Source organism: Sceloporus occidentalis, unplaced genomic scaffold (assembly GCF_023333645.1).
Source record: "Sceloporus occidentalis isolate IW3139 unplaced genomic scaffold, rSceOcc1.0.p SCAF_32, whole genome shotgun sequence".
NCBI lineage: Eukaryota > Metazoa > Chordata > Lepidosauria > Squamata > Phrynosomatidae > Sceloporus > Sceloporus occidentalis.
This window is the reverse complement of record NW_028317012.1, coordinates 1,209,011-1,223,281: the sequence shown is the minus strand read 5'-3', so window position 1 is coordinate 1,223,281 and position 14,271 is coordinate 1,209,011. Positions and strand designations below refer to the sequence as shown.

Below are 14,271 nucleotides of genomic sequence, written 5' to 3'. Positions count from 1 at the left end.
GCGCTATGTGCACAGACAGCCTCCGTTACTCCCCTTCACTTACGCTGAGGCTTCTGTCTTCTGCATTGAAAGTGCCTGTCAGCAACGGAGGTTCGCAAAACACCAGGGAGTCAGGTAGAGAGGCCGAGGGGTGTATGGGAGCCACCCTCCCATACATCACTCTGCCTCCTCCCCCTCCCATGGGTGAGTTTTATAGTGGTGTATGGGGGGTATAATGCATTTCAGGGAGGCAGTGGCATATCTGGGGGAGGTAGAGTGGTGTATGGGGTATAATGAATTTCAGAGTGGCATGTCTGGGGGAGGCAGAGTGGTGAATCAGGGAGTATAATGAATTTCAGGGTGGTGCAGGGCATTTATGGGGAGTGGAGTGGCATATCGGGGTGCACAGTGGCATATAGGGAGGTATAAATGGGGGCGAGTGGCATATTGGAAGTTATAAGGCGTATAGGGGGTATAAGGCATATCGATATTAGGCATATCAGGGGGCATAAGAGATTTCTGGGGGTAAAAGGTATATCGGGGGCTCAGTTGCATATCACTGGCATATAAGGAGTATAAGGCATATCGGGGGCACAGTGGAATCTCTGGCATATAAGAGGTATAAGGCATATATGGGGGAAGAGTGGCAAGCTGGGGGTCAGATGTGCATAACTGGGGGCAGTTTGTTAAATAAGAAAATATAAACAAGGCTTTTTTCTCAGTTTTTATTAAATATGAAAAATGGTTAACATATGAATTAATATTTACTAATAACTTTGTATTAAAACCTAGTTTGAGAAACAGTTTGGGTTCTTGTAGCTTTTATTATGTCAGTAAAATAAGAAGGTGAATAGAGAGAGGCCATTGCAATAAAGAGATGAAAGTGTAAATTGTAAGTTTTTTTTTTTTTTTATTACATTATTTTAAATAAAAAAAAAAAAAATTGCATTTTTTTTATCCAATTAATCGAAGAAATAATCTGCCAACAAATCGATTATTAAAATAATCGTTAGTTGCAGCCCTAGTGTAAAGGTCTGCTGCATTCAGCTTAATGAAACAAAATGTAGTGTATGTTGTAAACAATAAAAAAAAGATACATATTATATGTGTGTGTGTGTGTATATATATATATTTATATTTATATATATATTTTTTTGTATATAGAGAAGTCTGTGGTGTATGACCTAAAGAATTCAAACAAGCCAGCCAAGCTCTCTCCACTGCCGAACACACCAGATTTCATAAGGAATGCTCGAATGAAGTATGTATGTTTTTATTTAGGCTTTACTTTCTACATAATTCTTCTATAGCCCAATGTAGAGCTACTGTCTGCCGTTTTCTGAGATTTTGAGATTAGAAGAGTACATGAAGAGGCTATTGTTAATGGTTTTTTTTTGTTTTTGTTTTTTAAGGGTCATCAAAAAACCTCCGGCGGATAAACCGATACAAAAGAAGAAAACCACAAGAAACACAGCAAAAGAGCACGTGTTGCCTAACAGTTTTATAAAGCAGATGTTTAGCCATTATGCTAAATTACGGGTATCAAAGGAATCCTATAAGGAAGTGGCCAAGTGGTAAGCCTCAAATCTTTTGTTGGAATGTATACTGAACGTGGTTCTCAGACCACAAGAGGACTACATACAAAAACATCTAAATATGGATTGTAAATTTGAATGCGTGATTGGATGTAAAATAACAGGCAGGAAAGCACCTACGTTTGATTATGTCCCAATTAATGTGTAAATAAAATGTATGCAGTACTGTACGCTTAATGCACTATAATGGATTTAGATGTATGATATACTTAATATTTTTGGATGTTTTCATTATTCTTAAAGCAAATGTGTATTTTTTGTAAATTTTTAGTAGTGGCCCGCTACTTCTTTGGAATATGGGGAAACCATTGTTGCGCCATCACCTTGGTCCATTGTAAGACCTTTCTGGAGAAAAGAGGGGATGTGACATCTTTATCATATTTTACTTTTTCATGCAATGTGTTCTTTTTGCAGTGTGGAAATCTACTTTGGACAGCTGAGTAATGACCTGGCGGCATATACTGCTCATGCCAACAGGAAGACCATAACCCGCGCTGACATTGAGCTCCTGATGAGAAGGTACATTTAATTGTACAATGAAATAGTACAGTTATTAAATTTCTTACCCCTCATTGGAGTGAAATAAAAAAAAACAAAAAAAAACTGCAACGTTGATCCAGCTCAAATAGGATCAAATACGGCTTTCGCTTTGAAAGCCTCATAAAGCCTGATCGAAATCGTTAGACTTTAGCGGTATTCCCTGATGATGATGATTTGTGTAGCTCCTTCTGTAATGAGATTCATCGTAACCATAATGGGTCGGAACTATACTTCGCCTTTGGTATCCAGAAGTTGCCAGGAGAACGGCAACTGATTAGTGCTGTGGAAGAAATAGTTGCTTGCCCCTTCACCAGAATGCACCCATGATCCATCCAGTTGTCAAAGAGCAAGATTGAACATTTCGCCGTACCCTTGATCTGTGCCATCTGTGACTATGCCCCAGAAATGAGCGGCTTCCAGTGTCTGGGGATCACAGGGCTAATCAACCATATTGCTAACTTGTGAACTAACAGCATGGCACCCGCCAGAAAAATGTCTGTAACTTATGTTGTCTTGGAAAATCGTATTACAAACACTAATAATTTATAGCAGCATTTGAAACATTTTGGTTTGCGATTAATGTAATAAAAATAAATGTATAAATGCATCCTATATAAATACTACGGCTTACAGGTCGGTACAGTTACAGGGACAGGCAGTTTTGTCCCAGTTTTGTCATTGAGCAAAAAATTGTCCCTTACATTTAATGCAAGTGTGTCCAAATCTATGACTGACTGATGGGGGGGGGGGGTAAAAAATGGATTTCATTTGTTATTTTGAGATTTATTTATTTTTTTTCTTCTCATTTATAGACACGGCCTGGTAACAGACACGATTCCTCTCAATGTCCTCATCGAGAAACATTTACCGTTAGAATATAGAAAGCTCCTTATTCCTTGTGCAACAAGTGGAAATAAAGTGTTCCCTACTTTGTAAGGTCCTTTGTTATGTGTAGTTCACGTATGTATATTTTTCACACCTCTATTGTGAAAGCACTTGTAAGAACTGTCTAGCTTATACATCAAAAAGGGTTTTAAAATTTGTATTGTTAAAGAAAAGAAATGGCTACATGCAAATTCTCAAAGGGGAAAGAACAGAGAGAGAGATTCTATTGGACGAACTTCCTTTTACAAATAGTGATGGAAACGTTATACAGGACCATGGGCTTTGTAGATCTATCAAGCGATACTTAAAATAATATTATGCCTGGCTCTCTACCCTTGTAGCAGACCACCCTTTAACTTGTATCTCAATTTTCAAGCTTATTTTTGGCTTTTGCCGTCTTCACACGGGACATTTAACTAACAAAGTGCTCAACATTAGATGCCTTTATGAATGACACCTACGGCTGTGGCATCACATTTTCAGTGTGAATGTCTGAGACCCTTGCTGAAAAAGTGATATCCTATATGTAGGATTTTTAAAAAAAGCTACATTCCCTTCTGGGGGCCACAAGCTTTCGCAAAAGGGGATTGACACTGTGGGTGTAACCTGGTCTGCTTTTGTGTAAGATGAACATTCTTATGTCTACATGCCGTGGAAGCAAATGTAAATGTAACTTATGTTCCTCTGATGTTTAGCTTCCAAGGAGGGATGGATAGATAAGCCTCTTTGTATCGACATCTTAAAAAGCATTAGGTTTCATCTGTACATTTTGCTAGCAAAGTGAAAAGCTCCAAATATGGGCAAAGCTTTCCTATGTAAATTGTTGCCTTTTAGGCTATGGGCGCCATTGTCTGGCATCATTAAGCTTATTTAACAATTTAAGTGTAAGCACTTTATAGACTGCGATAGTCGGTCGTTTTGGGTTTGCTTCATTTTGGTCAAGTATGGCATTGGTGAAACAGACAACTGTTTTGTGACTTATATATGATTCAAGAAATAATAAAAAAAAAAAAAATGTTTTCTACTAATGCTATCTTATAGTTATTGAATACAATGCTTATGACGAGTGCCGCTCACATATTGAAGAAATAATGTGTGACAGTAAAACATTCCCTTGGGTCTTTTGAATTTTTACATGAATATTGAATAATCATGCCTATCCCAAAATCAAGATGTGTTGCTTCCCTTTTAAGCAGATCTGGGGCATTTTCTGCACGTGCAGAGCAATCAGCAAAAGTGGTTATGGTTTCTTATGCCACATCTCATATGGGGGGGGGGGGGGCGTTCTTCGGGAGTATGCATATGTTGGCATGTCTTTGCCTCTGGGTATGTTCGTGTGTGTGGTTGTGTTAGATTGAGTGTCTGGATGTGGGTGTAAGTGCCCCTTCTGAGGTCAGGCTCAGGACCTGCCCTTGTTGCAGAGACTTATGTTGCACATGGCAAGTTCCAGACCTAATTTCCCACGTTGGGGACAATTTTTAGGGAGACAGCCAGTGCCCCCCCCCCCCCTTGGGTCACCTGGCACCAAGACCAGCCCGGGCACAGGAACATTTGCAAGCCCATTAGTGGTGGCGATGTATCTCGATTATGCTCAGGTGTGGAGGGTCAACCACATTTAACCGCAGCTGCTTACTAATGACTTTTGTTCAAAACTTGTGTGTTTGTTAATAAAGTTTCTTGAGGGGAAAAAAGCGCTGCGGTGTCTGGTTGTCGCGTGTCAATAAAGTTTTTTTTTTTTTTTTTTCTATCCTCCAACTTCCTGTGAGAAGTCATGGGGAAGAGCCGTGCTCGTAAGTTCAAGCCTCCCGGTTTCTCTCCAGCGCCGTTGGTTAAACAGCCAACAGAACCCGAAGCTCAGGAGAACGGGGAGAAATTACAGACCGAGGACCTGTTACAAAAAGTATGTGTGAAGGGGAGTCCGAGCGCGTGGGGGGAAAATGGAGCCGGCGTGGAGAGCGTGGCTACAAGGAAATGCTGTGTGTCTGTCTGGGTGACACTTACTGACACTGGAAACACAGGTGTCTGTAAAGAAGCTGCACATTATATGATGTCCATTCTATATTATAGGAATAGCTTAAAGAAGCGCATATATATATGTTTTGTGTAAGTATAGAACGAGAGTAGACTCTATGAAACGGACTGTGTAAGGGAGAAGCCATGTGTCTGAGGTGGCCTTCGGTAAAAAAAAACAAAAACCAAACAAACAAAACTCCAAGACACCCCCCCCCATATCTACTTTAATATCTAACTAATCTCTGACATGTATCTCTCGTCTACCATTATTACTGCTTCCCACTTAACCCATGCTGCACCGCATCCCTGGAATACAGTACTCTGTTGTGATTCAGATTGTCTCCTGCTTAATGTGATGCATTTTTCTATACCCGTATGTTTAACGTGTGTTAATGTTATAACTTTGGATTGTCTTTGTTAATCCCCCCCCCCCCCCCGTCCGCTGTTGTAACAGTGCTCTGGTACCTGCTGGTGCTATATAAATAAATGTAATAAGCTGCAGTCTGCTCAAGTGCCGCAGGTCAGATAACCAAGTCGCCTGTCAAAAGTTATCCTGTGGTAAAATGTTACGCAAATAAGCAAAAAAAATAGATGTTGACCATGCTCAATGATATCTGTCGGACTTGTTCTTTTTGCTCAGCTCCAAAGTCCATGCCCGGAAGTAAGGGAATTTGCCTGTGCCAGCATCTCTACGCTCGTCCAGCAGAAACAGGTTATCCCATCCTTCCTGCAGAAAGATGCTGTCCGTTGCCTCGGACCGCTGCTGCTTGATAAATGCCTGTCTGTCCGTGAAACAGCCGCCGGTGCCTTACGGTAAATGTTACCCTTTGGGAAGGTCTGCTCTGTTAACCTGCAAGTTTACGGAGTCTGCATCTGCATTTCTTTTTCAGGAACCTGAGCACCTGTGGAGGGTTTGAAGTGTGTGATGACATGGTAACAAGAGATATCATGACACCGTTGGTGGCTTTATTAAGAGAGGTTTGTAATGTTTTTGTTCAGGGTTTTTAACCCTATATGTCAAGTTCCTTCAGTTCTTAGAAAACAAATCACATGGGTGCTTTAGTATGTTTAGATCTAATATTGGCCCATTTTACAACAATTGTACACATAACCAATTATTTACTTAAGAAGGCAACTCCCTCCATATTGTTCAGCTGAAATTTTAAATGACCTTGTTCTTTAGTATCCCAAAATTCATTATGATAGAGTTTATGCTGATGGTATAGTTCAGCTGTCATTTGAACATTTATGAATTTACAAAAAAAAGGAACAATTAGCGATCTAGGATTAATGGTGAGGCAAAGTAATAGATTTCCCTTAAATTTACCCAAGGAACCATTGCATTACAAAATAAAAAACAAAACCTAAAACATTTGACACATTAACTGCTACATGCTAGGGATTTCTTCCAATTTATTGGCGATACTGATGCAGTGCAAATACTTTTAAATATACACTTTGCTTTTATTGAAATATGAAATTAGTGATGTGTGTTTAGCTTAAGAATATGGCATTTGTTAAATGATATTTCGCTTGTCATACTGATTTTGTTGGGTGCATGTGAATGATCACAAAAGAAGATTAATAATGTTTTATCATCCTAACTGCAGTGTACCACAGGGCTGGATGCAAATATGGAGCCGTCAATGGTGGACAATAAATTGGCAAAGAATTGCGTAGAAGATATTGCTAACCAGGCCATTAATGTGCTGTGGAATGTATGGTAAGGGTTAACCGTTTGTCCCCATTAAAGTGAGTGCTGACCTTTAACAAAGAGTAACAAGCTTAGTTTAAAACCCGCTGTACAATATTATCTATGGAAGGGTAAGTAGATCAAAATATTTTTTTTTTGTTTTAGGTTCTTAGCAACGGCTTAAAACCAAAGATAGTTCAATGTACCCTAGGAGTCTTGTTTGTGCTCCTAGTCGCATTTTATTGAATATGACATTCCATGTTCTAAAAACCTTATGAAAATCCATGCATGCTTACCCATAGAGTAAATAAAAGTGTGTTGCTTTAGGCAGCATCTGCTGTCTGCTATACACCACAAATTTGTGTTTGTGATATTCTTTAGCCATGTGTTGATTGGACCCCTGTTTTGATTTTGTGTAGTGAAAGCAGTAGTAAAGCATTGTCGATCTTCAACAAAGAAAGCTGTGTGGACATCGTTCTGCGGTGCCTGAACATGTTTTCAAAAAACATAGAACTGGCCATTTCAGCAGGTGAGCTATTATTGCAACAGAACAAAAAGACAACCACGTGACCTCGTTTGTTAAATAGTTACATGTATTGTTAAAAGAGGGACTAAGCGTGCATAAAAATTGAAGGAATAGGTAAATCGTAAAATATATGGTGTTTCTCTGCATCTTCGTCGCTTTTCCTAGCACCACACAATATAAACATCTAACGTGAATCAAACATGGCACATTGGTTACTGGGTTGGCTCTGCTTGCCACAATCCTCTATTTAGTGCCCAGAATTTCCTGTATATACACCGGTCCGTGATTTAGTTTGTGCATTGTATCTATAAACTGTTAGACCTTGACATACACTGTTAGACCTTGACATACACATACATGCAAATTACATCCCACTTCAACTTAATCAGAGGCTTTTAACAATGTTCTCCTGTATAGACCTGTGAAACCCAGTAGAACTATGTAAATTATAAATAATCAACAAAGTATTTTTGTACTGTTATCCTTCCATCATGTCTTGCGATTGAATGTTGCATACCCAAAAATATATTGATTGGTTTATATGGAGGTTGTCGGGGATGCCTGCCTTTTTTCTTTGATCACTTTAACTTTGTGTTTTATTCCACAGCATACTGTCTGCAAACAGTCACAGAGGATAACCCAGATCTGCTGGCCTCTTTGGACGCTTCTTGTCTGCAGGCGCTGGAGTCTGTGATAATGGCCCCTGCTACCAGCATGGAAACCAGACACTTACAGACATTGGTAGCAGGTAAGCATCCAAAGTTGTTGGTACGATGTGTGTGTTTATAGTTAATCGCTCCAATGATGGCTGTTGTTTCTAGCACTTGTAAGTTCAGATAGTAACCACCAGCCAGATATTACACCACCAATGCAAACTAGGGCCATTGTTTGCAGCCCTGCTATTTGCTCACATCAGTGCACTCCGAGGCTAGTTCCTCTTTTGCCTTCGTTGAATATTGCTTTCATACAGTGGAAGAGGGTAGGTCTTGGTAACCATATTTTGTTTTACTAGGTGCCCTGTGGAACCTAAAGGAGAGGATTCCGTCCTCCAGTCAGGCTAACACAATAAATGCCATTTTACGGATCCTTGCTGAGGTTCTGTCTGTGGATGCGGGACAATTCATAGCTCAAATGAAAGATGCAGAAACCCAGCGTTTAAAAGCAGCTGCATCTGAGGCCGAAACAGAAGAAGCTGTGGAGATCTTGGAAGAAGCTACACTAAATGAAGAAAATGGAATGGTAGATGGTGTACCCAAAGAAAAGAAAGTTAAAGATATTTCCGACTTTATTCCGGTGAGTAGGGGGTGGTCTTTTTGTGAGGCACTGTATATTGTTTGAAACCAAAAATGTATGCTTTCCTTTTAGTCACAAGCCCATTGTATCCATACCGATTTATATGTTTACTGTTCAGTTACTTTTTCTGCGTTTCACAAAACAAATGTTTGATTTTTTTTATTATGAAATAAAAAATGTTATTACAAATATAGTCTTGCCATCTGCATGCAGCGTATCAAAATCTGTTGTCAGAAAATCATACTTTCAATCCTGCATACGATAGCCGTAGATGGGCATTGATGTGAGCGATGACTCCTGCACATCATTGAATGTGGTTAATTAGTGTTAGGAACGCTCACCCTTCCTCCTCTTTCATTTATATTTATTTAAGGCTTCTAATGAAGAGTTGAGACAGGCAGCTGCGTTGCTGGTGGCACAGAAGACTGCCTTGGAACTCATTGTCAACCTATGCTGTAGCGATGGTGTGTATAAAGCTAAACCAGACTGCCTTTTGATGATGATATTCAATAATTCAGTAAATATGAGTAAAATGGCAACTTTTGATGAGGGGGGGAAGCATATTGCAATATCTTTGGGACTGTTGACTTGGGTCTAAAGCAGACAATTCATATGTCGGAAAGAACATACAGAGCTTCCGCACGGTGCTTAAATATGCACTCGTCTGAAGTACAGAATGATGTTTGTGTACTGTTTGTAAACTAAATATTGCATCAAAGGCACAGGAGGGACTATATTGTTAAGGGAGTCATGAATTTTGTTGTTGTATTACATTTAGATCCATCAGATGATGAATGGGAAGAACTATCAAGCAGTGACGAGAGTGAGATGTGCTTAGAAAAGTCAGTGGGCAACGGGGGAGGACAGCTGCTAACACCATTATGTCTGTCTGCTGAAGTTCAGACTGCTCTTCAAAACCATCTCATTCCGAAGAAGGTACTGTCTCAGGGATAAACATCCTGCCCTCTGTGCCAGTTAGTAAATATAGCCCTAAGCTATGGTTACCTGTCGGCCACATACTATACAATGAAAAACAGAGCTGTTTAGGTTTTGGGGGTTTGAAGTGGACTGATTTGCCTAAATCATAAACACACAGTTCAATAAGATATACTTATGTGTAAAATTAAATATATTTTTGTGTTCTAGGTTTTTGAAAAGACAAACTTCCCCAGTAGTTCCGTGTTGGAGATCTGCAAACAAGCTTTGGCGTGGAAAACATTAATAGTAAAGTAATAATTGATTTTACTTAAAACATTTTATTTAATACACCTTCATTTCCATTTATCTTCATTATGTATGTTTTATATATGGCTGTCCAGACACATGTAAAAAAAAAAAAGACAAATTTATATGTCATAGAGCTGGTATTACTGTTTTATCAGGCTGTGGACTGGGTAGCTTATGCTAAATATGCATTTATCATGATTATTTAAAACTGATCTCTATTAAATCTATCATGAATTAGGTGCTTCGCAAAGCGCTGCGGCTCCAACTTGCATTCAATATTGTTTTAATTATAAAGTTATAGTAAGTTGATATATATATATATATATATATATATATATAATTTTTTTTTATTTCTTCCAAGGAGAATAAACGGAATGGCGTAGACTGAATAGGAGATTCTGGTGGCACTGCTTAGGCAGTTCTTACTAAAAACTAAAGGCATATATTATTGTTTTTCAGGATGTACACTGTCCAGTATCGAGCTCTAACCTGCCTTCACAACATTCTGTCTGTGCTGGACATCGAGGACCTGGGAGGAACCGCTGCATTGCAAGAGCTGGCCCAGCACCTCTCCAACATAGTATTTCCGCAGACAGGTAAGTGGCTTCTCTTGGTTTCAGGGACTGTAAATACTACTATTACTAGTCCCTAAATTGGGTAACACAACCCCGAGGTCCTTTAGTTTGTGTCGATAATTATTTTTAATAATTTATTCTTTCCTTCTCTACGGGTTATTTTTTTTTATTATAGAAAAATGTAGAACTTTATCGATTTAGGTACATTTCAGAAATACAAATCTGAATCAAAGTTTTAATCGCATCATATGTTCTGTGTTGGACGTATTCTGTGCTCGTAGAAATACGCACTGGCTGTCTCTTCTTTCTGCCTGGAACATTAAGCGATTCATAGAAAAACAAACCAGCAAAAAAAAACCGCAAGGTCGCGTTACGCTCAGCAGCTGTTCAGGTGTCCCAAAATCTCAAGCTTTGGCCAAGCTCTTTTAGGCTTTAATAAAACTGGATAACAAAGTAGGTTATAGAACATTGGTTTAAACTTCTGAGTTCCAGTGATCTGATCCAACCATTGCTCGTTGCTCTGCTGTCAAAACCCCCCCAAACTTTCAATGTATCCAGTTGTGAGCGGTAAGAGCACAGTTATAAGCACAGTTATAATAGTTATTAAAAAGTGATTTTTATAATTTAAATCATATGAAAGGAATTAGACTTAAACACAACCATGGTATCTTTTTCACGTCACTTAAGGTTAATTCCTCTATAAAATAGCTTATGGGTCAAGTATAATAGTGTATACTTGATGTATTTTTTTTTCTAAATCTTTAGGAGACTAACGCCCTTATAACTTCAGGCATAATAATAAACTATGACCCTAGCCTTCGAGGAGTTAATTCTTTGAGTATGAATTTAGCATACTTTTTAAGTCTGTTTCCGTTTGTTTTAGATGTTCCAAAAAGGGATGAATTTTTAGAGGCAGCAAGCAGCGCTGTTCGGGCGTTCCTGCAGACTATGGCATCCAAAGGAATACCACAGGTAAACGTGAATTTCATTTGGGGTTAATATTAAATAAGTCCACTCTCTAAGAGGCTAACAATAGATTGAGTTTTGCTGTAACAATCTGAACGTCTGTCTGTGTCTGGCCAGGCACGCACTGATTACGCTGTTTTCCTTAATTAACTCTAGTGTATGACGCCAGAACAGATAATGAGCCTTGGTGAAGCTTGTGCCCAAAGTAGTAACATAAGCGCAAGGGTGAACGCTGTCAGTATTATTGGTATCACCGGTAGTGTGCTGGCAAAGGCTGAGAACACCGCGGACACGCTGAAGGTAAATCAACGCTGCTTCTGAATGCTGGACACAAAACTGGATGGCATGTATGAATATTCTGCTAATGCAAACCCTGAATGCTTATATTGGCAATACATATTCTTATAAACAGCACTAATCTCATAGATAAAAAGATATTGGTTTGCAGTTTGTATTACGGAGCAACGAACCAAATCGCGTAAAAGCTACTGCATTACATAAGTCTCCATTACTCTATACATTCTTTTGAAAGATTGTTTGATAGTACATTCATTTTTAAAGAGCTTTTATGTTCCTTATAAAGCAAGATCAACGTTTCATTCTGAAAGATTTGCATAAACAAAGAGGCTTCTGTTTCCTTCAGTTAATCGGAACCTTCCTCCTCGGAGTTGCCACCAATGACCCGTCTCTGGTTGTGTCCGGTGCTGCGCTGGATGCTGTTTTTGATGTGTTCGCTGATGGTGAAGAAGCAGAGAAGGCTGCGTTAGAAGTCAAATTGCTACAGCATCTGAAGAAAATACAACCAGCCTTTAAAACAAAGGTACCCTCTCCACTTCTACACGGATTCTATCCTTATGCTAGAGATTGTCCCCTCTGCCTGCGCTAGCGTTCTAATTGAAGTTCCCATTACACCTTCATCAGCAGCCCCGTTCCTCTTATAATAGCAGTCCGTGCTGTGATTCTGTCATGACGTTCGCTGTCTCTTGTAACTGCTTTATGTATCGTTTGCTTTTTTATGAGCGACAAAATAACGATCTGCACGGATGATTTAAACGCTTATATGAAGACTCCCTAGTGGTGTGCCTTGCAGGTAGTAACAACCTCTGCCTAGCTCCAGGTTGAGCATGCTAGGAGTTGCAGTATAATTCTAGAAGAATACTGTTTATTTATTGTGGGTCCTCCCCACCTCTCGAGGAGCCATCATTGTTATAACTCATATAGAAGATGTTTCTAGGTGTTTGTCATAGAGCGATGACCCGTCTTCAGATTCACCAGTAAACTCGTAGTCTCATTGCCTACACCTTGATCATACTTCTTATTTTTTAGTTCTTACTTCTCTCTTCAACAGATACGAAAAGAAGGAAAAGAAAAATATAGCACGGACCAGCTGTGTGTCCTGGACAACGTGAGGACAAATCTCAGGCGCTTTATATCTTACTTGGAAAGCGTGGAGAAAAAGAAATAAGTCCTGAAGTAGGCTGATAATTCTTCCTATTAATATATTTTTTCACAGTATTCCAACTTATTTCAGTTGTGAGGCCCCAGAACACTATTTTGTTATGGCAACCAGTTTAGCTCTCTATCTGTTTGAAGGAAGCCACTGATCCGTTGAAGAGAACTGCACTATCAATCTTTGGACAAATCTGCATTTCCAATTATTAAAGGGTGTCCCAGGTCAATGAGCACAAATTTAAATCATGCTCTTATAACCATCATTCAAAAATGAAAAGGACAGAATAGGGGAATCGGTGCTTTGAAATTGCTTGCACTGTACTGGCAACGGAGCAAGCAGCGGGTTACCTAGAAGCAACTTGATATTCAGCAGGAAGAATGTATTTGACTTGCCAGACCTTTTCAGGTGTGTTTCTGAAATATTAGGGTTGTTGCAATATGAATAATAAGAAAAAAAGACCATGAAAACCTAATATGAAATAAACGTTTTATTTGCAGTTTGATGTTACGAGGGTCTGAATTGTCGCAGGTACACAAGAGTCTGAGGTCGGGATGCTATCTGATAGGGCGAAGTTTGTAAAAAAAAAAAAAAACAAACCCCAAAATTAGTCCCGGCTTCCAGAAACCCGGATATGAAACTGGTTACCGTTTGATGATTCGTCTGTTAGTGAATAGGTCAGCTGAATGTCAACCTCCAACAGAGGGGAGAATATATGGTGTCCTGCAGGGTAAGAGCCTTCCCAGGGTGTTACGATATGAATATTTCATGCATGTACCCGAGTTTAAGAGTATGTGGGGTTCGGCGTGCAGCATCCCCTATTAGTTATATTTGTTAAAGTGTAAGAGGTTGTGAGTGCGTTTCTATGCAGAAGGATTGCGTCAATTCATTACCAATAGAGCTTTCTGGTCCGTTTATTAAAGGCGGATATGCTGCTGAAGGAGTGCGATTATCCTGCGTCGCCATTAACAGTCTACTAGAAAATGCTCTCTGGTTCCATATGTAGCTGCAGGGACTTGGCTCTCTCTACCGAGAAGGAAATCCTAAGCATCCTGAATTATGAACCCGTTTCTACGTGAGATCCGTCACATCAGGTGCCTTTATTATCCCATCAGAGCACAAATGATACCAGATACGAGTCTAAAACTGTTCATATCCAAGTGGGTGCCGGCAGCCAATAAGGTAATAGTTTAGGGTTTTGCCTCATTCTATCCGTTTCATGAGAAAAAAAACCTCTACATGAAAACGTACAGATTACTACTTTTTGCCCTGGCCTCCCCAGCTCGTGCATGCTGGAGCATTTCCACCATCCCTATCAATAATAAATTTAAATATCCTATTTACCTGTACATGTGCTAGCAGAGGGGGTATCGCCATGTATGTTACATTAACAGATTGGATGAGGATGTCGCGTACTGTCCGATGGCTTTTGTTGTTTCGTGTTCATTGTCTTATGTATCAGATGCATTGGCTGAAGTATCTGTCACCAGCTCCATGCACAACATCTACTGCATATATATATATATAGT

At 39.5% G+C, this 14,271-nt stretch overlaps 1 protein-coding gene across 1 annotated transcript; it reads left to right on the top strand.

Annotated features, from left to right (window-relative positions):
* Positions 1-4,770: 4,770 nt before the first annotated feature.
* LOC149298447 (HEAT repeat-containing protein 3-like) lies at positions 4,771-12,757 on the top strand. Its single transcript, XM_089487432.1, has 15 exons — positions 4,771-4,899; positions 5,653-5,825; positions 5,903-5,990; positions 6,623-6,735; positions 7,125-7,234; positions 7,839-7,979; positions 8,244-8,524; positions 8,898-8,988; positions 9,303-9,460; positions 9,671-9,753; positions 10,211-10,347; positions 11,210-11,298; positions 11,449-11,592; positions 11,936-12,112; positions 12,641-12,757. Exons 1-15 carry the CDS (start codon positions 4,771-4,773, stop codon positions 12,755-12,757), a joined length of 2,031 nt encoding a protein of 676 aa, XP_089343558.1.
* Positions 12,758-14,271: the final 1,514 nt, after the last annotated feature.